Below are 26,463 nucleotides of genomic sequence, written 5' to 3'. Positions count from 1 at the left end.
GGCTATATACCTTTTATCACATCGGGCACCCCATGACCTGTAAACATGAACCGGCCCGAGCACCGCCGAACTGAAAGAAGTCTCGTCAGAGAAGATGACATGATCCCAATGACGATTTAACTCTGTCTCGGCATAGGTGACTATTTGTCCATCGAAGAGAGAGAGACTCTTTGGCGACAGACTTTCTGCGATGGAGTCCGGCTTCTCGTAATCGTTTATGGACCATGTATGGACACCATGAACATTGGTGGCCTGAATGAGCTCCGCCGAGTTAAGAACGGGTTCTTGTGTGTGAAGTTTCAGGTAAACTATTGTCTTCTTCCTAGTTGAAAACCACTTTAAACTAATTCCCGGTAGACGTCCAATGTTCCCTGACACTCGCCACTGCTCTGAGCAGCCCTAGGCGTAACACCGCACCGAATCGCTGCCTCACGAATGCTTAAATTGCTGTGTTCGACGAGAGTTTACTTTTTCCTTTCAATTGGCTTTACGTCGCACCGACACAGATAGGCCTTATGGCAACAATGGGATAAGAAAGAGCTAGGAGTTGGAAGGAAGCGGCCGTGGCCTTAATTAAGGTACAGACCCAGCATTTGCCTGGTGTGAAAAGGGGAAACCAAGGAAAACCATCTTCAGGGCTGCTGACAGTGGAGTTCATACCCACTATCTCCCAAATGCAAAATCACAGCTGCGCGCTCCCAACCGCACGACCATCTCGCTCTTGGATGAGAGCCAGCACTTGCTTTCTTGATGCGTGTTTATATTGCGCCATGCCAGAATGGAGTGAAGCATTTAACATGGAACTTAGTTCGGCCAAATGTGGTGTGTTCGTTGCCTTACATCATTGTGTACTCATTAGGGAACAACAACAACAACAACAAAAGAAATGTTGACGCCAGAGTTTTAATCTTTGCTGTTATGGTAGGGACGAATTTTATAGCCTACAGCTGACCTACTGCGCTACGTGGGAGCGTGCCATGTGCTTATTATTTCATAGTGCTGTATCAGGTGCACGTTGCGAGAGGGAGAGGGAAGGGAGAAGAGAGTGTGAGAGCGACTGACACAGTAAGTGAGACTTACGGGCCGTGTTGTAAAACGCTTCCAGCTGACTGTACAAAGCCGAACATAGCCGAGGAAACTTTTTTTTAATATTTCACGACTCCAGAGATGGAAGCATTTTTGATTGTTCATTGGTACAAAGGCCCTGGCTTTCACTCAGCCTAGCCCAAATTTCTGGGGGGTTAAGACGACTGGGCACAGGGCTAAACTCTTAAGTGCATGTCCATCCAATTTAGTGGTGAGGTTTTGTGTAGTGGAAACCCTTTTTTTTTTTCGTACGCCACGCCATGGCCTGTACGTAGATGGTATTGATTTGCTCTGCTTCGTTTTGCTGTGTTATGTGATGTTCTCCGTACCACCGTCGTAAGGAAGGAGCTGCGTGTGAATTTTAGGATTTGATTGGTATTGTGTGCAACAACAACGCATATGTTCTTCAAAAGAAAAGGGAACCGTGCACGAGTGACTCAGACGGTAGCACGCAGTCCTTCTGGTGTCTGGACATTTGCGGTCATCACAAAATCACGGACATTTGCGGTCACTGCAGCAGGGGGTGGGCCTCATTAGCTTAATCTCGGGGTATCCCCGCTAACCTGCCTGAGCTCCTGCTCGTTCCTTGCAGATCAACATTTTTCTCTTGTGGGCATTATTTAGACTGATACCTTCAGACACAAACACAATTCTATATGGAAACTTCCCGGTGTAAGTATTTACTGTTTTGTGCTGTAATGGATTTGACAGTTACTAATAGGGAAAGTCGGCTTGAAATCGTCACCTGGGTGTTCCTGAGGGGGAAGAACAAGTCATGTCATGTTTTTGGTAACATAAAATTCTGTAGATGATAAATAAATGTATTCTATTCTGTTCTATTTTATTTCCTATCCGGCCTCTCTTGGTCAACTCTTTTTCTCTTCCGACCCCCACGGTACGATGTTTGCCAAGCCCAGGCAGACTTACATTTTCACGTCCGTTGTGGCCTTTCCCTTCTTTTTCTCTAAAAGAGTGTCGGGCCTATTCGACTTTTTTTCTGATTGGTTTTAAGGGAGGATGGTGACACCGTTCTGCTTTCTCACAAAAACGGTAATCACCACCATCACGGAAAGGTACCGTGGCTACCACGATATAAACAGTCACGCAGTTATACAAGCCCGTATATTTGATATTTAAACTCTAATACACCACAAAGTGAATTTTTATATACAAACATCAGAGGCTAATTCAAAAAAATACAGTAAGTTTCCTATTTATTTATCGTGGAATAATTAAAGGTAGCCCAAGGTAAAATACACTGTTTTATTCCGTACCAGTCCTTCATTTTTAGAAAAACAAAAGTCAACCCATCGTTAATTAATTAATTAATTAATTTATTTATTTATTTATTTATTTATGGTAGTCTAACGTCGCGCTAACACGAGAAAATGGAATGGGAAAGAATTAGAAATGCCGGACTCAGTGGCTCACACGGTTGAGGCGCTGGCCTTCTGGCCCCAACTTGACAGGTTCGATCCTGCCAACCCACGCTCCCAAGTTGTGAGCTCCCGGGGCCCATTTAGTCGCCTCTTACGACAGGCAGGGGATACCATGGATGTATTCTTCGTCTGCGTCCTCCCACCCACAGGGGGTCACAACCTCCAAACTCTAGTACATACAATAATGTGGTCGACAGTAAATTATATGTTTTAAAATGCTGATTCCCATCACACTTTATCCAGGCTTTGGACTGGCATAATGATTGTATTAAAATCATTTTGGCGTGTTTAAAACCAGCTGTAACTAAGCTTCGTCAATTACTTTGTCGGCTTTAGGTAAGCGTCGTTATAATTTTGTTCCTTTGTACATAAGCCTACCTTTTTCATTATGAATACCTGAAGCAGTAAGAAGATTACACTAGTTTTTCACTTTAAGAAATTACCTTTAAGCAGGACCTGACGTCGCTGGTTTCTTCATATTCCTTAAGGGTTCCTTCAATCCTGTCATCTTTCTTCACATATTTCATCTTCCTCCTCTTACCTTCAAGATTGAGCTCCAGTTTCAGGTACATGCAGTTCGTCGCTTCTGCTTCCTTCTTTAAACAAACCACCAAATCGTCGCATCGAGGATGTGGATTTCCAACTAAAGAGTTGATATTGTGATGCCATTCCTCTACAGCATTTGTTGTTCGATATCGCTTTTTTTAACAGAGTGATTGGTATCTTGCTGTTTTCAAGCCATACGTCTACAAAATAGTTGAAGAAGCCAGTAAGATTTTTCTGTAGAAGGAGCTTGAGAATGTATCATCAGCCATCCCTCACTGACGTCATCTAGCTTCAAAAATACCATAGCAGCGTAGCTCGTCAGGCCAAGTTCTTGTACTTTTCTCCACAGACATTGCTTTATGTGAAATAAACAGCCACTTAATTCTGCTGACGGAGATACTTCTCGTAGGGCTGATATCGTAGCTGCTTCGAAGTCAGTAGTGATTTTCTTAGGATTCCATTGGGGAACCGCTTCCAAGATAAGTTGGGAGAAACGAATATAAGTTTCTTTATTTTTGTTAGGCAGGGACGCAAAGACAACTGGGTAAAATTGCTTTCATCACTCCGGCCTTCAAGGTCTGCGTGAATGGTGTAGGCCTATATCTGGGTGAACTGTTTGCTGCAACTCTTGAACGTGCCATCCATAAAAAGTTGCGCGCAATGCCTAAGCCTTTCTCTACCTTTTCCGGCACTGAAAATTATAGTTCTTCCTCCCATGCCGTCGTCAGCTAAAAGAAACGGGCTGCCATTATTCATCTTTAACGCCTCTTCATTAAGAATTATCTGAGCACTTGTTTTTGGCTCTACTTGAAATCCGCGTGCATGATTTCGTAGCCGACGCATTGTTCTTTTTAAAGTTTCTTGAGCTGGCATATCAGTGACAATGTCGTAGCCCTTGTTGTGCAGATCACCCAACTCTTGCACGTAAATCTGTGATAGTGAAGTCGCTTCTTCTCTTGTTCTTTTCTTTGCCTCTTGAACCTGATTTTTCACTGTGAAGGCTGCTTCTTCAAGAGGTCCACACTGATGAACGACGGTATGAAGTAATTATTCGCCTCTTGTCCTCAGCCGTCCTTTACGCTTCTTCTTCTTCTTCAGACACACCCATTTGACGATACCAGGTTGACTCTACCTATACTTTCTGTACATATAACTTATGTAAAGTGCACAACGATTTCCCTGATTACTAACTGTCAACTCCATTACAGCACACAATAGTGAATACAGTACTCACACCAGGAAGTTTCGGTATAGAATGGTGTTTGTGGTTGAAGGTATCAGTCTCTAAATAATGCCTGCGGGAGAAAAATGTTGGTCTGCAAGCAGGTGCTCAGGCAGGTTAGCGGGGATATCTCGAGATTAAGCTAATGAGGCCCACCCCCTGCTGCAGTGAGCGCAAATGTCCTGTGACAACTGGGGAATTTCTGTGAGTGGGCACAAGTTCATCCCAGTGACCGCAAATGTCCGTGACCGCAATTATCCGGCAACCGTCCTTCTGAAATAAGTTAGCGGGTTTGATCTCGGCTCAGTCCGGTTGTATTTGAAGATGTTGAAAGAAGCCAGCCTCTTGGCGGGAAATTTAGCAGCATGTTGAAGAACTCGGCGCCTCGTCGTCACCGAAAACCGTTATTATTATTATTATTATTATTATTATTATTATTATTATTATTATTATTATTATTATTATTATTGTTGTTGTTATTGTTGTTACGGAGTTATCCGTGGTAGCTAGAGGTGAAAGAAGGTGCTGGGATGAATAGGTCTCAACTTACGAAATTAAAGTTAATTTAAAACTTTAACAACGGTTATATTTTCTTTTCAAGATCAAGAAATAACAAGAATAACAGGTACTCAGTAGCATATCAACAAATTAAGAATGTACAATTGCAATTTGTTAATGAATTTGGGCTTCGAGCCCCCAGACACGCAATCCTTGAGCAATGAGCCCAACTTTACATATGAACAACGTTCAACAAAGGGGCAGAAAACCCCAACCATGCCAAGGAGCACTAGCTCCCAATTACCCAGTTAAGCCTGCCCGAGGCACACAGAAAATACAATTTAAGAAAGAGCAACCCGCTCTCAAAGTTCAAGCCTATTCAAAGGCCACACCAAACTCTACCTTCAAGCTGCCCTCCAGGCACACAAGAACAGGGGTAAAAATACCCAACCTACTGAGGCTTATTCAGTAAAGAAACAGGAAAATTACATGGCTCCAAAATACCAACACGAGTGGAGGCGTAACTTGCACTCCTAATTAGTGATGGGACATTCGATTCATTTTACTGAATCGCTTCATTTGATTCCGTTCACGTTACTGAATCGATACAGTGATCCGATTCGCGGCTCATTGGTCACCGCTCCTACTGCATCTGTGTAGTATGTGCTGGTAAGACAGCAGCAACAGCATTCAGTGCTCGCAGCTGCCATCTGGTCTTCATACTATGAACTCCTTTCTTAGAAAAAATGCTAGTTACTCTAATACATCGAAGGTTTCCGGCGACGCAGGGTGGGAAAGGTTAGGAAGGTAGCAGCCATGGCCTGAATTAAGGTACAGTCCCAGCATTTCCTGGTGTGAAAATGGGGAAACTACGGAAAAACCATCTTAACGGCTGCCGACGGTGGGATTCGAACCCACCATCCCCCGAATGCAAGCGCATAGCCACGCGATATTAACCGCACGACAACTCGCTCAGTCCTTTTTTTAAAAGTATTTTTCTATCAGCTGAGGATTTTTTTAAATCGTCATATTTTGTATAGGCTACCCGAGATGTACAGTAGACCGCTGGTTTTCTGATTCAACATACTGTTATTGCGTCTGTCCACATATGATTGAAGTCTTGTGCAACGATGTGACATATGAACTGAGAGAATACTGAGCCGTTCTTCCCAATATAAAACAGGTACTTTTGAGTGGTCATGACTCATGAGCATGACTCATAGTCATAGGGCAGGCTAGAGTCGAGTTTAACTGTCAAATGTCAACTAAGTTATTATACTAAGATACATTAAACTAATAAATAGTATAACCTAATAGCCTACCTACTTACTAGCTACTTCAGAATTATGTTGTGACTACCCTTTTTAACACTGCAAATAAATCCATATATTATTTAAACCTCCCGGTAAGAAGAGGACAGTGAATGCAAATGGGTATTATTTTCAAATGAGCTGAGCTCGAGAGTCCATTATAGCACACGATTATTTCAGTCTAGCATGGCTCACTGTATGTCTCGCTGCAGCGGAAGCTCGGCTCTCCGCGTGTCCAGTGAGCCGATAAGGAGCCGTGTGTATCATGTGTCTCACTGAGCCCCGCTCGTTCACGATTCTTTCGATGTGCCATGATTCACTGTATGCCTCGCTGCAGCGGAAGCTCGGCTCTCCGCGTGTCCAGTGAGCCGATAAGGAGCCGTGTGTATCATGTGTCTCACTGAGCCGCGCTCGTTCACGATTCTTTCGATGTGCCATGATTCACGGTATGCCTCGCTGCAGCGGAAGCTCGGCTCTCCGCGTGTCCAGTGAGCCGATAAGGAGCCGTGTGTATCATGTGTCTCACTGAGCGGCGCTCGTTCACGATTCTTTCGATGTGCCATGATACACTGTCTCGCTGCAGCGCAAGCTCGGCTCCCCGTCAACGTCCAGTGAGTGCGCCACTCAGCACTGTCCGCTGGGAGTAAGCTGAATCGTGCGCCGTGAGCTCGCCTTTCCTGTGAATCAATTCACTCGGACACTTGAATGAATCGATACACTGCTTCGAATCATGCATTCAGTAGCCAACACTACTCCTAATACACCTTTTTAAAACCTATTTGGCCGTGCGCGTAGAGGCGTGCGGCTGTGAGCTTGCATCCGGGAGATAGTAGGTTCGAATCCCACTATCGGCAGCCCTGAAAATGGTTTTCCGTGGTTTCCCATTTTCACACCAGGCAAATGCTGGGGCTGTACCTTAATTAAGGCCACGGCCGCTTCCTTCCAACTCCTAGGCCTTTCCTATCCCATCGTCGCCATAAGACCTATCTGTGTCGGTGCGACGTAAAGCCCCTAGCAAAAAAAAAAACCTATTTGGCACTAGGCCGCTTATGCAAGGGCTAATCCCATACTACGGAGGTGACACGATAGGAAAACTTTATTACATTATGAAGCGAAGAAAAACGGTTATGAAAGCGTAGTCACCTCAAAAACAATATGAGAGGGAGCTCGAAAGGGTTAGGCACTCTCTATCCTGATTTGTAGTTAAAGAGACGGAATTTATACCAAGTGTCTTTTACATTTTAAAGGAAGGTTACATGATAAAAGTTTCGAACCTGCCCCGAGGGTTAAACTGCTGAGCTAGCAAGAAATGAAGTTATTAAAAGGCCATTACCTTATGGAAGAACTGCTGCCCGAAGGAAGAGGCGCTTCCCGCCCTCTGCTACATAATCACACTAGGAAAGATGTTACTGAAGTGGCCAGGAGACCAGAAAATCAGCAGTTTATATACCCTCGCGGAAAATTCGAGACGTTTCATGAATGATTACAACCCGCCCACAAAATTTTATTGGTCGGCTAAAGATTACAAGTCAAAACTGAAGAAGACACCTAGGATTGGTGGAAAATTAATTACAGAAATTTTTGATTGGCTGCATTCAAAATAAGCAGAAAGAGAAGGGTTATACTGCCAACACAAAAAAATGACTGAAAGAAATTTAACAAAGAACAAACTTATGAACACAAATTTTCTCAAAAAACAGTTCCTTCACTTCGCACCAGGGTGCACAATTGTAGTTCTTCAGTAGTGCCATCTAGAAGAGAATGTTCACACTTCTCACTACAGAGAAAACAAATATAGATCGAAAAAGACACAGTTCAGAACTCTTCAAAATTTACAATAGCGATATCTTCTGAGAAACTTTAGAATTAACATGGTTGTTAAAGTTCAGGCTTTCTCCTGCAGAGGAGTCTCAACTGGCGCAATGTTTGAATTAGCGGCGTGGAGGTGTACCGCCCGGTACAGTTATTATTATTATTATTATTATTATTATTATTATTATTATTATTATTATTATTATTATTATTATTATTATTATTATTATTATTGAGAACGGAAGCTGTAAAGAGGAAGAGAGCCAATATACTAACATTTTGTCGTGACTCTCAAAACGAATGGTACAAACCGTGTGTACATACGTAACTTCTCAACATGAATTCATGCAGTGATAATAACAGCTGTGTTAAAAATATGTTAATTATGTGGACACATTCAACGTCCGTAGTACCGAGGAGTTGGCTACGCGGTTTGCACCGTTGCCATAAAGTCTGTCTGAGTCGGTGGGACGTAAAACCTGTAGCAAGAAAGTCTGCAGCAAAAACCATCTGAGATATTAAAGTGTGAAATTCAAGTTAAGTTGTTTCACTGCATTTCCAGTCAGATGTATGCTACGGCATCGTCTGGCAATGTGATCAGAAAGACGTTCTGATCACCAAGACTGCAAGAAATACTGATGACTGCTGGCCAGATCACATGCTTCTGATAGGCCGACTCAAAATCACTTCCCACCGGAATTGCCGGCGACCGCAAATGTCCGTGACCGCAGTTGTCCGGCAACCGTCCTTCTGAAACAGGGAGAGGCATATCCTTAAAGACAAGACTTTTCAGACTAATCCTTTTAATCTGGGAAACTCGGCAAGTATCTGGTGACCTGAAAAATGCTACTATAACCGCCATATTCAGAACAAGTGATGGCAATATTTGTGGCAATTATCGCGGTATATCCCTGCTGCTCAAGTCTTTCTAGAAGGAAGTTTGATATCCGTAAACTTTCAGACCGATCCATTACTGCAGTTTCAGAATGCGATCTCCGAGCGACTGGTTTCCAATCCAACTATCGCAAATGACATACAGCAAGAATAATAACAATTTAAACTGTTCTTGAGTAAGCTCAGGAATCTATTGGTTTCGAAGAAGAGTCGGTAAGATTGGTTTGAGGACAACAGTGCAGAAATTATGAGCCTCAGTGATGCCAAACGGCCAGCGCTTATATACTTTCGTAAAGATTAATCTTCCAGCTTGAATAAAAGCCGTTTTCAAGATCTTACACGGACATGCCATACTCGAATCTGGGAAATAAAGGACAACTGCTGGCAACAGACAGCTCGAGAATTTCAAAAATTATCCGATGCCAGAAAAAATTGTAGGCAGAGACTAAGTAACTGTATGGACCAGTTCGTTCTTCGGTAGGAACTTTGCAATCAGCCGACAATGCTACCACCTTTCTGATAGCAAGAACATCTTGGAGCGCTGAAGCAACACTTCTCCACTCGTTTAAATCGTAACCCTCCCCCAGCTGAGAACATCCTCCGAGATGTGTTACAACAGCCCCTGCAGCCATGGATGGCAGTGCCACCGTTTTACCAGGAATTCTGTGTGGCTCTTGACAAATTGAAACCCAGAAAGGCACCTGGACCTGACAGAATTCCACTGGAGCTAATTCAAGGGACCGAGCTCGATAGCTGCAGTCGCTTAAGTGCGACCAGTATCCAGTATTCGGGAGATAGTAGGTTCGAACCGCACTGTCGGCAGCCCTAAAAATGGTTTTCCGTGGTTTCCCATTTTCACACCAGGCAAATGCTGAGGCTGTACCTTAATTAAGGCTACGGCCGCTTCCTTCCCAGTCCTAGCCCTTTCCTGTCCCATCGTCGCCGTAAGACCTATCTGTGTCGGTGCGACGTAAAACAATTAGCAAAAAAATTCAAGGGAGAGGCATATCCTTAAAGACAAGACTTTTCACACTAATCCTTTTAATCTAGGAAACTCAGCAAGTATCTGGTGACCTGAAAAATGCTACTATCATCACCATATTCAGAACAGGTGATGGCAATATTTGTGGCAATTATCGCGGTATATCCCTGCTGTCCATAGATGGCGATCTTCTTGCAAGGATTCTACTTAGCCGTCTCCAGGTTGTCTCTCAGAAGATTTTCACTGAGTCTCAGTGTGGTTTCCGTGCCTCGTGAGGCACGATTAACATGATCTTCTGTGCAAGGCAATTCCAAGAAAAATGCAGAAAACTACAGCAGCCTCTCTACTTAGCGTTTTATGACCTGGAAAAGGCCTTTGATTCTGTCCTAATGGCTGCCACGAAGGCAGTGTTAAGACTGTTTGCTTGCTCCGAACGCTTTGCCGGCCTGCTGGAGCATTCCATGGTGGTATTCGTCAGGTTCTTCGTCAGAAAAACATATTTAGTGATTTTCCTATCACACATAGACTGAAGTAAGTGTGTTTATTTGCCCCAGCGCTCTTTGCTCTGTAAGTGGCTGCTATGCTTTGTGATTCATTACGTACAAACACCTCTGGGATTGATTTAAGGTATCGTTTTAATGGAACTCGCCTCAAATTGACGAAACTTTGTTCACGTCACTTAACTCATGTGACCAGAATATCTGAACTACAGTAAGCTGATGCGACTACATCACCTGCTCTTATCCCTGAGGACCTGCAGCAGTCAATCAATGTGATCGTTTTGGCCTCACTATCAATGCACAAAAAACGAAGATCCCTATTCAACCTGCCACAGAGAGTACCCTTGCAGAGTTAAATGTCTCAGACGTCATTCTGGAACAGGTAGATGAGTTCTCATACCTTGGGAGCATCTTGTCTAAACGGTGCACCTCAGAAGAGGATGTGAAAAACAGACTCCATGCTGCTCATTTGGCATTTGGTCAGCTATCCAAGTTTGTATTTAAGAATAAAGATCCTACCAAACACATGGTGTATAAAGCAGTCATCATTACATCTTTACTCTATGAATGTGAAACCTGGACCCTGTACCGCTGTGACGTCAGGAAATTTGAATGTTTTCATCAGCGTAAACTTCGTTCAGACTTAAAAATGAAACGAGAGAACCATATCTCCTATCTTGCAGTTCATGAGAAAACGTGCATGACAGATAGAAGACTCTGTCATTGGCCAGCGGGTTTGGTTGACTGGACATGTGTGCCGTATGAGCGACACCGCGCTTCCTCGCCAATTCCTTATGTTGCAATTGCCTTAGGCACAGGACCCCGTGGTGCCCTTTTGAATTGTTATAAAGACCAGCTTAAACCACGAAGGCCACCAACATCAACCCTCAAACCTTGAACTTACTCGCCACGGATCGCTCGCTCTGGGACTAAACCGCCTCCACTGCTGTTGAACGTTTTGTGCAAGAGCGTCGCCGGCATGAAGAAGTTAAACGATAGTTACTCACACTCCGTCAGATGCAGCCTCGTCCTCCCCTATCCATGGAGTACGATCTGTTTGGACGCATGTTCCACGCTGGACTTTGCTTGTTTAGACATCAAAAGTACAAGCTGAAACGAGTAGCAGCCGACGACGACGATATGTTCAGACATTGTTGTTTTTTACCTAACATAACTATACTCCAGTGCCTATACAAGAACGAATGTTATTGAAGTCGTCGCTAAAATATTTCATCACTGAAACATTACGCTCCTCTACTACCGTTGTGGCCCTTAGAAGGTGAAGGTGATGATGATAAACCAATGAAAAATCTAGACATATTCATAGGTATAAGCGGACCAGCAGCGAATTGTCGAATGTTTTGACCATTTGTGAACTGGTATCCTTCTCACGAGCGTCACAGCCAGAAAAGGAGTCTTCTGTTTCTGTGCTGCATATTATGGCTCTTAACGACCCTCGACGCTGAGATTTAGAACTAGGCCACTGCAAAACCTGATAGATACACAAGACCAAATTTTCGTGCTAGACCATGAATGACTACAAGTACAGGGCATGTCAGCAATAATAAAACAACTTTAAATCGTTTTAAGTAAGTAATTATGATAGATTTGTACACAAGCCAACAATAGCGAGAAAAGAGAACTGAAAGTTTTGTTTCCACTTCATGAGTTTGTGTTCGTTTGTCATTCCTTCCCCAAGACTTCAGCAGACGATGTATTGTGAGTTGGAGTTAGCGAAGACTGATTCGATCAGAATGGTGCAACGACATATTCGCACATGTTTCGAAGTAATTATTCGTCCTCCATTGGCGTAAGCCATACGGGAGGGAGGGGGGGGGGGATTTAGCAATTGAATTAAATATGTGCTTACAACAAACCCGCAGAAATCCACGTAACGAACAAGCCATGAATTGCAACTGACCCAGAAAACCATGTCATGTAATTTATGTCGGAATGATCTGTGAAAGTTGCAAATTACAGTTAGAAGCCCGAACCAGAGATGGCAATATCTTACGCTAGTAGTTCGACGTGTAAATGCAGACGTACGTGGAGAACCGTCTTATTTTCGGCTGTGAAAGATGTTTCATAAAAACGGGAATGTCAATCGCCGTCTGCAAGAATGGGCCACATAGAATCCTCTCATTTCAATCCTGGCTCAGTCCTCTGGTATTTGAAGTTGCTCAGATACGCCAGCCTCCTGTCGGTAGATTTTATGCCACGTAAAAGAAATCCTTCGGGACTAAATACAGGCACCTCGGCGTCTACGAAAACCATAAAAGTAGTTAGTGGGACGAAAAAGAATTATTATGATTATTATTATTATTATTATTATTATTATTATTATTATTATTATTATTATTGCTGTTGTTGTATCCTCAGATCACAATTGAGAATGTTTTAGATTCTCTAAAGCTCAGTGTGTTCTGTACTACGTGATAGAAGAACGTCCGTGAACATCGTTATCGAAATAACGTATTTTTACATGGTACAGCTAATAGATGAGAACTACAGCGACTGCTTTACTTCTTGTTCCAACAAGAGGGGCATAACCTCACCACTGGGTGGACAAGTCTGTAATTTGACATTTCACTATAGGTCACGAAGGTCACCTGGCCTCCTTGATTTTTTTTTTCCGTTCGAATTTGTGACTAACAGTGTGTATGCCCCACCCTGTCGTAAGATCTTCCAAGATTACCAAGCCATAATTCTTTTGTTTTCGAAAGCATATATGTTTATATGATATCCACTATATGGCAATAACTGGATTACTTTTGTGCATATTTTGCGTGACGCGTGGATCCCGTATCAAATCTTTGTGATGTAATGAAAACTTTCTGAAATGTTCTTATCACTGATCTTTTGTATGGTTTTATATTACAATTAATTTATAGTTACTGTATAAAGCTATTTCATTCTCTTTGATATCTGTATAATGAAATTTCGTATTCTGGTGCATCTTATGTAAGGTCGTACCTCGTGTGCATTGCTCGTCTTACACAGAAAGGACAGAGTCGTTGAAACGAGGAGTTCAATTCAACCCAATACATCCAAGGGAGCATAGAGATTTATCTTTATATGCAGACTTGTAGGTGCCATGATGATGATTGTTTAAAGGGGCCAAATGTTCGAGGTCATTGGCCCCGTAGCGTCACGGAAGGAATAAGATAGTTTTGAAGGCGCAACTTGATGAAATGCTTTAAATGTGAAAATTGTGTTTATTTAGTATGAAATTGTGTAACTGAACAATCAAACACTGTTCAAGAGAGAAACAATTTTCACAGTGAGCACACATAGGAATTAATACAGTAACTATGAATCAATTTGTAGTACAGTGTCCACCGGGCGAGTTGGCCGTGCGCGTAGAGGCGCGCGGCTGTGAGCTTGCATCCGGGAGATAGTAGGTTCGAATCCCACTATCGGCAGCCCTGAAAATGGTTTTCCGTGGTTTCCCATTTTCACACCAGGGAAATGCTGGGGCTGTACCTCAATTAAGGCCACGGCCGCTTCCTTCCAACTCCGAGGCCTTTGCTATCCCATCGTCGCTATAAGACCTATCTGTGTCGGTGCGACGTAAAGCCCCTAGCAAAAAAAAAGTACAGTGTCCGTTTTTATACGTTTCGGGGATGTCGTGTTCGAAGGATGTTGCAAATGATGCAGGACGTTCGGAAAAATACCTGATTTTGTAGAATGCGTACGAAATTAAATTTTAGTGTGTTCGCGCCGAAAATTGGAAGTAGATGAACGATTGTAAAAACAGAATATAATTTTGATACCAAAGTGGATGTCTGAGCTAAACATAACTACACTGACCTGCCAAAATTCATAGGATCGTAGTCTTGTATAGTGTAGGCCCTCTCTAGCTCGACCAAGTGCAGCAATTCGTCGTGGTATCGATTTCACCAGTGGAAGAAACACCTGTGGAGAGATTCTGACCTATGCCGTTTGGATAGCTACCAACAGATTCCTGCTACTTGTAGTTGCAAGTTCTTGTGGGTAAATGGACCTCACCACCACGAATCATATGGGCTCGACAGGGTTTATATCAGGCAAACAAGGTGGCTATAGCAGTCGTCGAAACTCTCCAGAGCGCTCCTCGAACAGATCTGAACAACTTGGGCTCTATGGCACGGTGCATTATCTTGCTGGAATTAATTGTTGTAGGGGTGTGTGAAGTCCATGTAGGGCTGCAAGTGGTCACCAAGTAATTCAACGTAGCAGTCACTGGTCAACGACATTCTCAGGTGGATAAGCGGATCCACTCCATCCCACGTGAATATATCCCTCACCATTATGTAGCTACTGCCAGCCTACATGATGTCTTTTTGACAGCTGGGGTCCATGGCTTCGAAACAACTGGAACAGTGACTCATCGGGCCAAGCTATATGTCGCCAGTCATCCCAGGGTCCAATTAGCAACGTCACGCGCCCAACAGTGTTAACAAGGGCACTGCGTTAGGTCTTCTGCTCCCATATCGCACTGATGATAAAGAATGATGCACTAACCTGCTGGATCGTCTGGTACTTCATGCATTGAATGTCGATGTGATTTGAGCCAGTGTGGCTTGTCTGTTACCACGGACAGTTCTAACCAGACACTGCTAATCGTGATTACTAAGCATCCGTGGTCGGCCACTGCGCTGTTCACTGTGGGTGGTAATGTCTTCCAAGAGGTATTCCCGATACACACGTGACACCGCTGATCGAAGAATGTTAAGTATCCACACAACTTCGACAACGGAATATTCCATCCACCTGGCCCCCACCCCTCCTCCACCCCAACTATCATACCCCGTTCGAAAGACGATAATTCACGTCGCCTTGCCACGATCAGTATATACGGTGTTTACACTCACTCTCAAGACGTCAGATCACATCGTATTCAGGTTTTGGCACTTCCAAGAATTCACGATACGGTCGCGCCACCAACTGTTACCTCTAAGTACTACTATCACATGACTTTTGGCATATCGGTGTGGATCTACCGGGTGGTTCACCTGCCCCTTGCGATTTAGTTTTATGCATCCCGTCGCGTTTTCTACTATTCTCAAATAAATCGGTCCCTCTCCCTAAACCGTGGTAATATAACGAGATGTGTGGTTACGGGCTAAAAACCAGCAGGAATCATGAGCGCCACTATTAGTTCATTTTGAGTACCCCAAATGGACCCGTAAAATAAGCACAGATACGAAGAATATGTACCTTGCAACAGGAGGTGCACACACAGACCAGCAACAGGTATTGTATATCCTGGAAACCGCGCGTTGCATGTCAAGCATCGCAGTAGCTCACTTGGTAGAGCCGCGGCGGGAGTTGTGATAGTGGACGGTGCTCGAAGATTCGAATCACACGCATCTATTTTTTTATTTTGCCGTCAATTTCCCGGGTTGTGCTAAGGTTGCATACGATGGCTTCCAGAAACTGATTTATTTATTTTTTATTTATTTATTTATTTATTTATTTATTTATTTATTTATTTATTTATTTATTTATTTATTTATTTATTTATTTATTTATTTAATCCTTTTATCAGTCGCTTAAGTACGGCCAGTATCCAGTATTCGGGAGAGAGTGGGTTCGAACCCTACTGTCTGCAGCCCTGAAGGTGGTTTTCCATGGTTTCCCATTTTCACACCAGGCAAATGCTGGCGCTGTACCTTAATTTAGGCCACGACCGCTTCCTTCCCAATCCTAGCCCTTTACTGCCCCATCGTCGCCATAAGACCTATCTGTGTCGGTGCGACGTAAAGCCAATAGCAAAAAAGAAATCATTTTATCCTCTGGGGTTGGATTTTCCCTCGGACGCAAGGAGGGATCCCACCTCTACCGCCAAAGGGCAGTTTCCTGGAGTGTGAAACATGTGGTGGGGGATAAAAATGGGGAGGAGGACCAGTACTTCGCCCAGGCGGCCTCACCTGCTATGCTAAGCAGAGGCCGTGTGAGGGATGGGAAGATTGGAAGGGATAGGCATGGAAGTGTGAAGGAAGCGGCCGTGTCCTTAAGTTGGTACCATCCCGGCATTTACCTGGAAAATAAGTGGGAAACAGCGGAAAACCACATCGAGGATAGCTGAGGCGGGAATCGAACTCCCACAACTCGATCTCCCGAGGATAAATAAACCCAGTTCCAGTCCTCGTACCACTTTTCACAATTTCATGGCAGAGCCGGGAATGGAACCTGGACCTCGGCGGTTGGCAGCTAATCACACTAACCACTACATCACGGAGGCGTATTTGATTTGTTTATTTTGCCCTGTAATGGGCCGTATGGGTCCACCCATACCTATACGGCAGCGAAAATTTGAAAAGTGTGACGGAGACTGGAACGACATCCACTCATTCTCGGGAGGCCAACTGAGCAGAGGGGGGTTCGATTTCCGCCTCAGCCATCCTCAATGTGGTTTTCCGTGGTTTCCCACCTTTTTCTCCAGTCAAATGCCGGGATGGCACCAACTTAAGGCCACGGCCGCTTCCTTCACACTTCCCTGCGTATCCCTTTCAGTCTTTCCATCCCCGAGGTCCCTGCTTAGCATAGCAGGTGATGCTGGCTGGCGAGGTACAGGTCTTCTTCGCCAGCTGACCAAATGTCTCACGCTCCAGAACACTGCCCTTGAAGTGGTAGAGATCGGATTCCTCGCTGAGTCCGAGGGTAAAACCAACACTGGAGGGTAAACGGATTAAATAAATAAATAAATAAATAAATAAATAAATAAATAAATAAATAAATAAATAATTCGATCTTCGGTAGGTATCAAGTATGCAACCTCACCACATCCCAGGCACCTGGCGACAAAATTAAAAAATAGATGCATGCGATTCGTATCTTTGAGCACCGTCCACTTTCAAAACCCCCGCCGCGCCTCTGCCAAGTGAGCTATTGCGATGGTTGACATGCAACGCGCGGTTTCCAGGATATACAATACCAGTTGCTTGTCTGTGTGTGCACCTCCTGCTGCAAGGTGGACTAGACAAAAGTGTGACTGAATGGGTTGCTATATTTCTAGAAAATAGATCTCAGAAAAGTAGAGTAGGCGAAGCTTTATCTGACCCTGTAATAATTAAGAGGGGAATTCCTCAAGGCAGTATTATTGGACCTTTATATTTTCTTATATATATATATATATATATAAATGATATGAGTAAACAAGTGGAATCAGAGGTAAGGATTTTTGTGGATGATGTTATTCTGTATAGAGTAATAAATAAGATACAACATTGTGAGCAACTGCAACGTGACCTCGATAATGTTGTGAGATGGACAGCAGGCAATGTTATGTCGATAAACGGGGTTAAAAGTCAGTTTGTGAGTTTCACAAATAGGAAAAGTCCTCTTAGTTTTAATTACTGCGTTGATGGGGTGAAAGTTCCTTTTGGGGATCACTGTAAGTATTTAGGTGTTAATATAAGGAAAGATCTTCATTGGGGTAATCACGTAAATGGGATTGTAAATAAAGGGCACAGATCTCTGCACATGGTTATGAGGGTGTTTAGGGGTTGTAGTAAAGATGTAAAGGAGAGGGCATACAAGTCTCTGGTAAGACCCCAACTAGGGTATGGTTCCAGTGTATGAGACCCTCACCAGGATTACTTGATTCAAGAACTGGAAAAAATCCAAAGAAAAGCAGCTCGATTTCTTCTGGGTGATTTCCGACAAAAGAGTAGGTTTACAAAAATGTTGCAAAGTTTGGGCTGGGAAGAACTGAGAGAAAGAAGACGAGCTGCTCGACTAAGTGGTATGTTCCGAGCTGTCAGCGGAGAGATGGCGTGGAATGACATTAGTAGACGAATAAGTTTGAGTGGCGTTTATAAAAGTAGGAAAGATCACAATATGAAGATAAAGTTGGAATTCAAGAGGACAAATTGGGGCAAATATTCATTTATAGGAAGGGGAGTTAGGGATTGGAATAACTTACCAAGGGAGATGTTCAATAAATTTCCAATTTCTTTTAAATCATTTAAGAAAAGGCTAGGAAAACAACAGATAGGGAATCTGCCACCTGCGCGACTGCCCTAAAAAGAGATCATTATGGATTGATTCGTATCTCTGTTTATTTTACGGGTTCATTCGGGATACTCACAATGAACTAAATGTGGCGCTCACGATTCCTGCTGTCTTCTAGCCCGTAACCGCACATATCGGTGTAGTACCACGCTTTAGGGAGAGGGACCGATGTATTTCAAAACTGTAGTAAACGCGACGGGATGCATAAACTAAATCCCAAAGGGCTGGTGAACCACCCGGTATAATAAATATCACCACATCTTTGTAAGGCTGAAAGTAATAGTCGTCTTCAGGTTGAATTAGGCTGATATATATCCCTGGATTGAGCTTTCTAATACGTTGAACTCATGCTAGAATTGAATAGTTTGTCTTATGCGTTCGGTTTCCATCAGAATTGGCCACTAACTCCTGCATATTTGATCGTAAGACATCATTCAGGAATGTCTTCAGACCTCCCTTCGACAAATTGGCTGACTTACTGGCAAATACTTCAAGTTAAAGAAGTCACTGGTCATTGGTTTACAAAGCTGAGCCGAGGGTTCTCCTACGAGGAAGTATATCGTAGGCAATGTTCCGTGTATCTTTAGGAGTGGCATAATCATGTAAAAATATGTCGTTGTAGAAATAAAGCTTGCTGCTCCAACTCCTATCAGATAACTTTTCTATCTTTTCATGCTTGATTCTCATTAATTACTTCACCGAGCTCGATAGCTGCAGTCGCTAAAGTTTGGCCAGTGTCCAGTATTCGGAAGATAGTGGGTTCGAGCCCCACTGTCGGCAGCCCTGAGGATGGTTTTCCGTGGCTTCCCATTTTCACACCAGGCAAATGCTGGGGCTGTACCTTAAATAAAGCCACGAAGGTTCCTTCGCACTTATAGACCTTTCCTATCCCATCGTCGCCATAAGACCTACCTGTGTCGATGCGACGTAAAGCAACTTACATTAATTACTCTACAAGGCTTAGATCACGTTCGTCAGTTAACTCTATTATTTCCTGAACAATAGTGTCCGCTTGTTACGAAAGATCAGTCACTTCTTGGCAAGCGTTCTGCGCTAATTTATGAGTTAATTTTCGACACACGATATTTAATCGAGTTGTGAATTTCTTCACCCATGATGTTGATACCAGGAATCTGGTATTGCCCGAATTCGAAGGATTCAGTCATAAATAATTTTAATAACCACTTTCTGAATTCTTGAAATTTCTTCAACACGCCACGATTTATTTTTTGTTGCAGTGCGGTCATAATTACTTTTTGAGAAACCATTTCCAATTTGTCGACTCTTGAAGCGTTCATTCTTCATAACTGTTCTAATATTAAAGTGCTGTCGTTGATTATCAGTTGATATGCCAGATACGGAAAGAATCAGATGATTAGAATTTAGTTTTTTAGTTGCTACCTGAATCATAACTTTTATCTATCCACCAAATAACCTTCCGGAATATCGACGGTAAACGTTTCTGGTGGTACGGAGTATAGGCTTATGCCGAACTATTCGTTCTGGACAGACGATATTATGCAACCTACTGTGTCATCAAACCGAAACGTAACACGCTCACAGAAATCACTGTTTTCGTTATAATTGCTGCTGTGAGATGCGTCCTCATCAAAAGGATCCTGGTTTTATCCACGACTTCTTCCTCAATGTTCTTTCATATGTTTCTACATTCAAACGTTCGTAGAGTGTTGGTCGATTATCCACTGTCACAAAATAATCTTCCAGGAGTTTAACAATACTGCAACTGCTTGACGCATCTTCACTTCCGTCATCAGTCTAATACCTTACGCTGCAGTCAAAAAGTAGTGCAATCTGCCTTTTGAACAAGGAAATTTATATCGTGTCCTGAAAACTACAGGTCAGTGAGTCGCTGGGCTCATGGAGATGGGCTTTAATATTTTCATATGTTAAGATCATAGCACCTCATATTTTGTGAATCAGCATGCGTTCTTCAGTTCTTTCCGACGTACTCAGTTCCTTATCAACGAACCATGACCTTCCCTTGTTAGGAAGGAATGGCGTCAGAATGCACTGAGAGAACCAGACTAGCTGTTGCACGCAGTACTATTCTGTGGAGAATGTTCTGCGAGATATTCTTGGATTTGATTTCTCGCTTGGGCCATTGTTACTGGCTAGGTACAGTACATTCCTTCATGTTTACGTGAACTGCGATGGAAAAAAGGAGTAACATATAGTTCCTTGCCTCATTTCATGAATATTATTGGAGAAAATTTGTGAAACGTGATGAAAAGCGGTCTCCATACTTTCCACTTCAGTCAGTAGTGTGCAACATTGCCTGCCACGTCATACGTCTGTGGGACGGAACGATTTTGGCGGTGAGTCGACTACGGATCACAGACTTTTTCTCTTTTGCGCATGGCTTTTAGTGCCGGGAGTGTTCGAGAACATGTTCGGCTCGCCAGTTCTGTAACTGCTTTCTCCGATAAGTTTTTTTACAAGTTGCTCTACGTCGCATCGACACAGATAGGTCTTATGGCGACGATAGGACAGGAAAGGACTAGGAGTGGGAAGGAAGCGGCCGTGGCCTTGATTAAGGTACAGCCCCGGCATTTGCCTGGTGTGAAAATGGAAAACCATCTTCAGGGCTATCGACGGTGGGGTTCGAAACCCCTGTCTCCAGAATGCTGGATAGGGGCCGCACTTAAGCGACTGCAGCTATCAAGCTTGGTGATAAGTTTACACCCCATGGGAGTGAACTACATGTACCGCTGTGCGACTGTGAGTTCTGTGGGTGTAGGTATAATAGTGTATTGGCTACGAATTGGAAGGGGTTCGATCCCCACTGTCGGCAGCTCTGAAGATGGTTTTCCGAGGTTTCCCATTTTCACACCAGTCAAATGCTGGGGCTGTATCTTAATTAAGGCCACGGCCGCTTCCTTTCCCGTTCCATCGTCGCCATAAGACCCATCTGTGTCGGTGCGACGTAAAGCAAATTCTAAAAATAAAAAATAAAGGAATTGGAAGGAAACGGCCTTGGCCGTGAGAAATGTACCATTCCGGCATTTGCCTGAAGCAGAAATCGGAAATCACGGAAAACCATTTCGAGTATGGCCGACGGGGGATTCCAACCCACCTGTCTCCCGATTACAGCTACCTTGACTGATAGGCCTACGTTCCGTAGCGCACTGATCTAATCTCTTCGATATGGATCTCAGTGACAGGATGTGATAAATGTTTGTCAGTTTTGTTTCCAGTCTAGAATTACGATACCAGTAACAATACAGTTTGTACCACGGTTGCATTACAGGAATAGCCGTATACTCAGGCGTACATTGAAATTGAAATCGCCACCAAGGATATGTTGCTTATGTAAATGGCTTGTTGAAGGATTTCATTCTTGTTGCCAGTGACGATGTAATCATCGCCTTGATATGATGTCTCATCCTCATCACCATTGCCACAAGGTTGTTTAAAAAACCACTCTTTAAAATTGTATGAAGAGGTCAGCGTAGTTGAAATGCGCACAAGCAACTTGCAAGTTCTAATTAACATGTATTGAGATGATTAACGTTTTTACCCTGTTTGTGTTTTGGAAGAATGTTGTATGAAGTGTAACTTATTTTTGTATGTGCAGTCCGGATGGTTCTAAGCAGCCAACCCCAGCGGGAAACGGGGCAAATTCAGGCTCAAGTTCGAGTTCGACAGAAGTAGATGTGAAGGAAGAGCCACAGTCAAGCGATACGTTTATGTCTGGTGAGGGAGGCCAGATTGTGGAGGCCCTCAAATCTCGAATCAGAGAACTAGAAGAGGTAGCGGCAAATGCTGTGGATGAAAAATTCAAATGCCTAATTTGCATGGTAAGTAGACGAATGTAATTTAGGACAGTTCTTTACGACGAGGATCACCTCTCGGAAAATCTTGTGGGTAGCGTAGTGAAAGCGAGAGTAAACAGTGATAAATAGGGCTCGAATGTTTAGGAAAAATCATATTTTTTCTTTGTCTGTATTTTCTTGCTTGGTTGGATTTTGGTGCAAATCAAGTGATTATCGACACAATTAAGTGATATTTATTTGTCATATAAATGTATATATTGGCTATATTTTTGTCTTAAGGTCATATTTTTAGTTATTTTCGTAGAAACGTCATATGTCGGTGGTTTGACGACACAAAATCATCGTCGACTTACCGAGTGTGAACTAGTGTTCACAAAACTGCTTCCCGGTATCACATCTGCAGTTAATACAAGTGGAATACTCTTTGTATAGAGTGAAGTTCATAGACCTCGCTTCACCTTTTACCCCACCCACTGTACTCGGCAACCCGGTCTCCCAGGTAGAGACAGAAATATTCGTGAAAATCCCATCCCAGCAGTGAGCCAATGTACTTCTGGCAATCGCTCACTTTTTTTCGTTCAGATATTAGAACCTCAACCTCCTTCCAGTTACTTCTGAACTTGTAGCATTTGTGAAATCATGCGTTTTTCTTTTGTTTTGTTTCATATTAGTATATAAAACATTTTAGCCTTAGGCGCAGATTGAAATACACATTTTTCTACCACAATGTATTGAAAGACATCTGCTTAATTTGCTTCGTGGGCCGATGACCTAGATGTTAGGCCCCTTTAAACATCAAGCTTCATCATCATCAGTTCGCTTCGTGGTGCTCAATTTAAATTTTAACGCATTTGAATAACATTAATGAAATCTCGGCTTAAACGTTCCAAAAATATTTTTTGAAGTAGATTGATTTCTATTTATCTCGTATTTCAAACCAGGAATGCGTGCAAACATGTCTTGACTTTTAAAATGTTGTGTGATCTGATTATCTTAACGAACTTAGTAGTTTATAGGTATACATTCACAAATGTTTGACGAGTGAATCAAGGGGAAATCGACTGTCAATAACTGCTAAACATGTATATTCAGAAAATTGATATGAAAGTAAGAATAAAGAATTTAGTTAACAAATATGTATCAAAGGCATTGCCGTTTCGATTTATAATTTATTTTAAAATGGCCATATGTAGATTAATCATTTTTGAGTTATATTTTGTAATTTTTTTGTTATATTTTGTCACTTTTGAGGTCATATTTCGTCAATTTTTAGGTCATATTTGCTTGCTTATTTGGGTTATTTTTAGGTCTTAAACATCCGAGCCTTAGTGATTAATTATTAAGCTTTAATTCTCTTTTAATAGTCACTTATAATCACCATGGTGTAAACCTTCACGTAAACAGCTTAGTTTCATGTTGGTTGCTATGAGTATTATGTCATGAAAACAGTAATAACTTGTTTGTTCCTCGTATTCGTCGAGTTTGAATTGGTCTCGGTTCTGAAATCATTGCCTTAAAACTACGCTGTTAGCATACAGTGTAACTAGGATATGCAGGGTGTATCTACATTCCTATTACACATTTCGAGTGCTTGTAGGTGGGATCGAGTAGGTAACATTTTGGAAATAGGAGACCATGTCCTGAAACGCACAGTTTCCCCGCTACAAGCAAAACACACCACGCGTTTAAATACCCCGCATCTGGTATGTCAGTGAACGGAATAGTACGTTGTTGTTGTTGTTGTTGTTGCAGAGATTCTGCGGCTCAACCTGGCGACCACCCGCTTCGATACAAACAGTGTTCCTGTGTATCATGTTCCGGTGTCCGGCCTTTGTGCTGACCTTTGTTCCAGAGGGTCCCGGGTTCGATTCCCGGCCGGGTCGGACATTTTAACCTTAATTCCCTTGGCTCGGGACTGGGTATTCGTACTGTCCCCAACATCCATCTGACTCACACACCACACATAACACTATCCTCCACCACAATAACACACAGTTACCTACACATGGCAGATGCCGCCCACCCTCATCGGAGGGTCTGCCTTACAAGGGCTGCACCCGGCTAGAAATAGCCACACGAAATTATTATTATTATTATTATTATTATTATTATTATTATTATTATTATTATTATTATTATTATTATTATTATTATTATTATTATTATTATTATTATTATTATGTTCCGGTACACTCGCTCACGAACATGTGGTAGTCGAACATCCGCCGCCCAAGCTGATCTTCCTCTGATTCCACCGGCGTGTCCTGGTGATGCTTTGCTTGTAGCGGAGAAATAGTACGTTTCCAGACATGGGTTCCTATTCAAAATATAATCTACTCGGTCTTCCCTACAAGCCCTCAAAGTGTATTATAGGAATTTAGATACACGCTGTATTTAATTATTTGATGTTCACGTGCCAGTACACTGTAAATAGGTTCCGTTATTTTTTCTCGGAAACATTGAAAGAGTGAATTAATGGAATTGTATGTAGGTAGTAAGTGTGTTTTTGTTGTTGCTTGTTGTTGCAGGAACGTTACAAGAAACCAGTAATCTCCGTTTGCTGCTGGCACGTGCACTGTGAGGAGTGCTGGCTTCATACCCTGGTAATGTGCTATATCATTTCGCCCTGTTTTGCACTCACAATCTGAGCCTTACAAACAAAGTACCATTTCATAAAAATTGTTTTGGGTGGAATCTTCGGAAAGTGTATACGTGCTTTATTGCTGCAGTATATTTTCAAAACTGAAGTCTGTCATCACGCCGCACCAGCGAACTTGTCAAAGGATACTAAAGTTCTTTTCAGATTTCGTTGCCAATTAAAGAAGAAAATTTGAGAATTAATGAAGTGACCCGAATCATCACGTATATTATCAATATAAGATAGGAAAACTGACTTCTTATTAACAGTGACTTATAGCATTTCTTGGATTTTTTTAAAGGAAAGTGTACCACATCGTCAAGTTTAATATTCATTACTTATGGATGATAAACAGGATATCAAAATAAGGAGAATCATACAAGAAACCTCAAGATGTACAATAATTGCAATTTGAACATCGGAAACAGCGGGGTGTAGTCGACTGCGACTATGATGTGCATGAGTCTGTTCATTTTTATTTGCCACTGAAACACTAAAGGATATTTTTGATCCTATGGATGTGTTTGGAAGTATACATTCCTAATTTTTAAAAATCTAGACAGGAACTTCCCATCTTCGCTGATAAAAATCGTATTGCCGATAATACAGTCATGTACCACGTCATTGACGGATCGCCATCATCATCTGAAGATGGATATTTTCTCGAAACACAAAGACAAGTTCTTCGTATTGGTATTTGATAATCCCTGCCTTTTCACATTAGAGGGTCAGGAGATCCATACAGCCTTTCATTTCCGACTACATATGTTCAGTCCTAATTTTCTTAATCACATTGATCGTGGTTTGTGCACTCTTACAAAATTTGTGGCGAAACTGATTTTAACAAAGATGGTTAAAAGCTATAATGAAATATGCATATATTTTCTTACAAATTTCCGAGTAATGATTTATTTTCGTTAATTTAGTCTACGTCCAAATGTACTCTGTTTTCTCACATGCCTCGTTCTATTCATGAAATTCACGTCTGAAACTTGATGCAAGGAATGGGTCGTCCATTGTTCCAGCTCAACTTCTGCAGAATAGAATGTTTTGTGGTTATTCTGGTACACTGCAGTTGAAATTGACGACTGTAATGGTGATTATTTGTATAAGAACCGGAACAACGAGGTAATCATGTCGTATTATGCAATGTGCACAACGAAAATTCTTGTGGAAAGTGAAAGTATTGCAGGCTATTCAGAAATGCCTCCTTAAAACCTATTTAAAAAACTAAATTGATGTGAAAATAAGTACTTTGAAGAAGAGTGATTTCTGTTTTACCTTTGTGGACATGTACTATTCTTTGAAACAACTCAGCTTAAGCTCAACCGTTAAAATTGTTCCTGTATTTGAGGTATAATTTCTAAATTACCTTCAATTAGTTATAACATGCAAGACGCCTTTCACAGATTCCGAGACACCGTATGAAGAGGAAAAGCATCATCTCTTCGTGTGATATATTAGTGAATTTTATAAAATGATAATCGGAATACAATTTTACATTGTTGATATCTGTCTTCTGTTGAAATGAAAATGATTTATTATTAATCTACCGTTCGAAAACGAAGGAATGAATCTATATGTGTTTCATTATTCCATGCGTAAACTCTTAAATTGCATTTTTTATTCCAGTCGCCAGATGGAGGAAATGATTTCTTCGGTCATAATACGATTAACCGTTGTCTGTTCTCTTACCATCGTGTGCACGAAGTCGATCTTTGAAACTTGTTTACTTGAACTCTAT

The 26,463-nt window shown here is 42.3% G+C and overlaps 1 protein-coding gene across 1 annotated transcript in view; it reads left to right on the top strand.

Annotated features, from left to right (window-relative positions):
- The window catches only part of LOC136863664 (E3 ubiquitin-protein ligase Rnf220), a 160,578-nt gene that overhangs the window by 118,774 nt on the left and 15,341 nt on the right, over positions 1-26,463 (top strand). Inside the window, exons 8-9 of the mRNA XM_068226030.1 lie at positions 21,883-22,105; positions 24,610-24,684. Of these exons, the coding sequence (XP_068082131.1) occupies positions 21,883-22,105; positions 24,610-24,684 (298 nt within the window). The remainder of the gene's footprint in view (positions 1-21,882; positions 22,106-24,609; positions 24,685-26,463) is intronic.

This window comes from Anabrus simplex, chromosome 2 (assembly GCF_040414725.1).
Source record: "Anabrus simplex isolate iqAnaSimp1 chromosome 2, ASM4041472v1, whole genome shotgun sequence".
NCBI lineage: Eukaryota > Metazoa > Arthropoda > Insecta > Orthoptera > Tettigoniidae > Anabrus > Anabrus simplex.
Note: the sequence above shows the minus strand (reverse complement) of the source record. Positions and strands in the feature narration are given on the sequence as shown.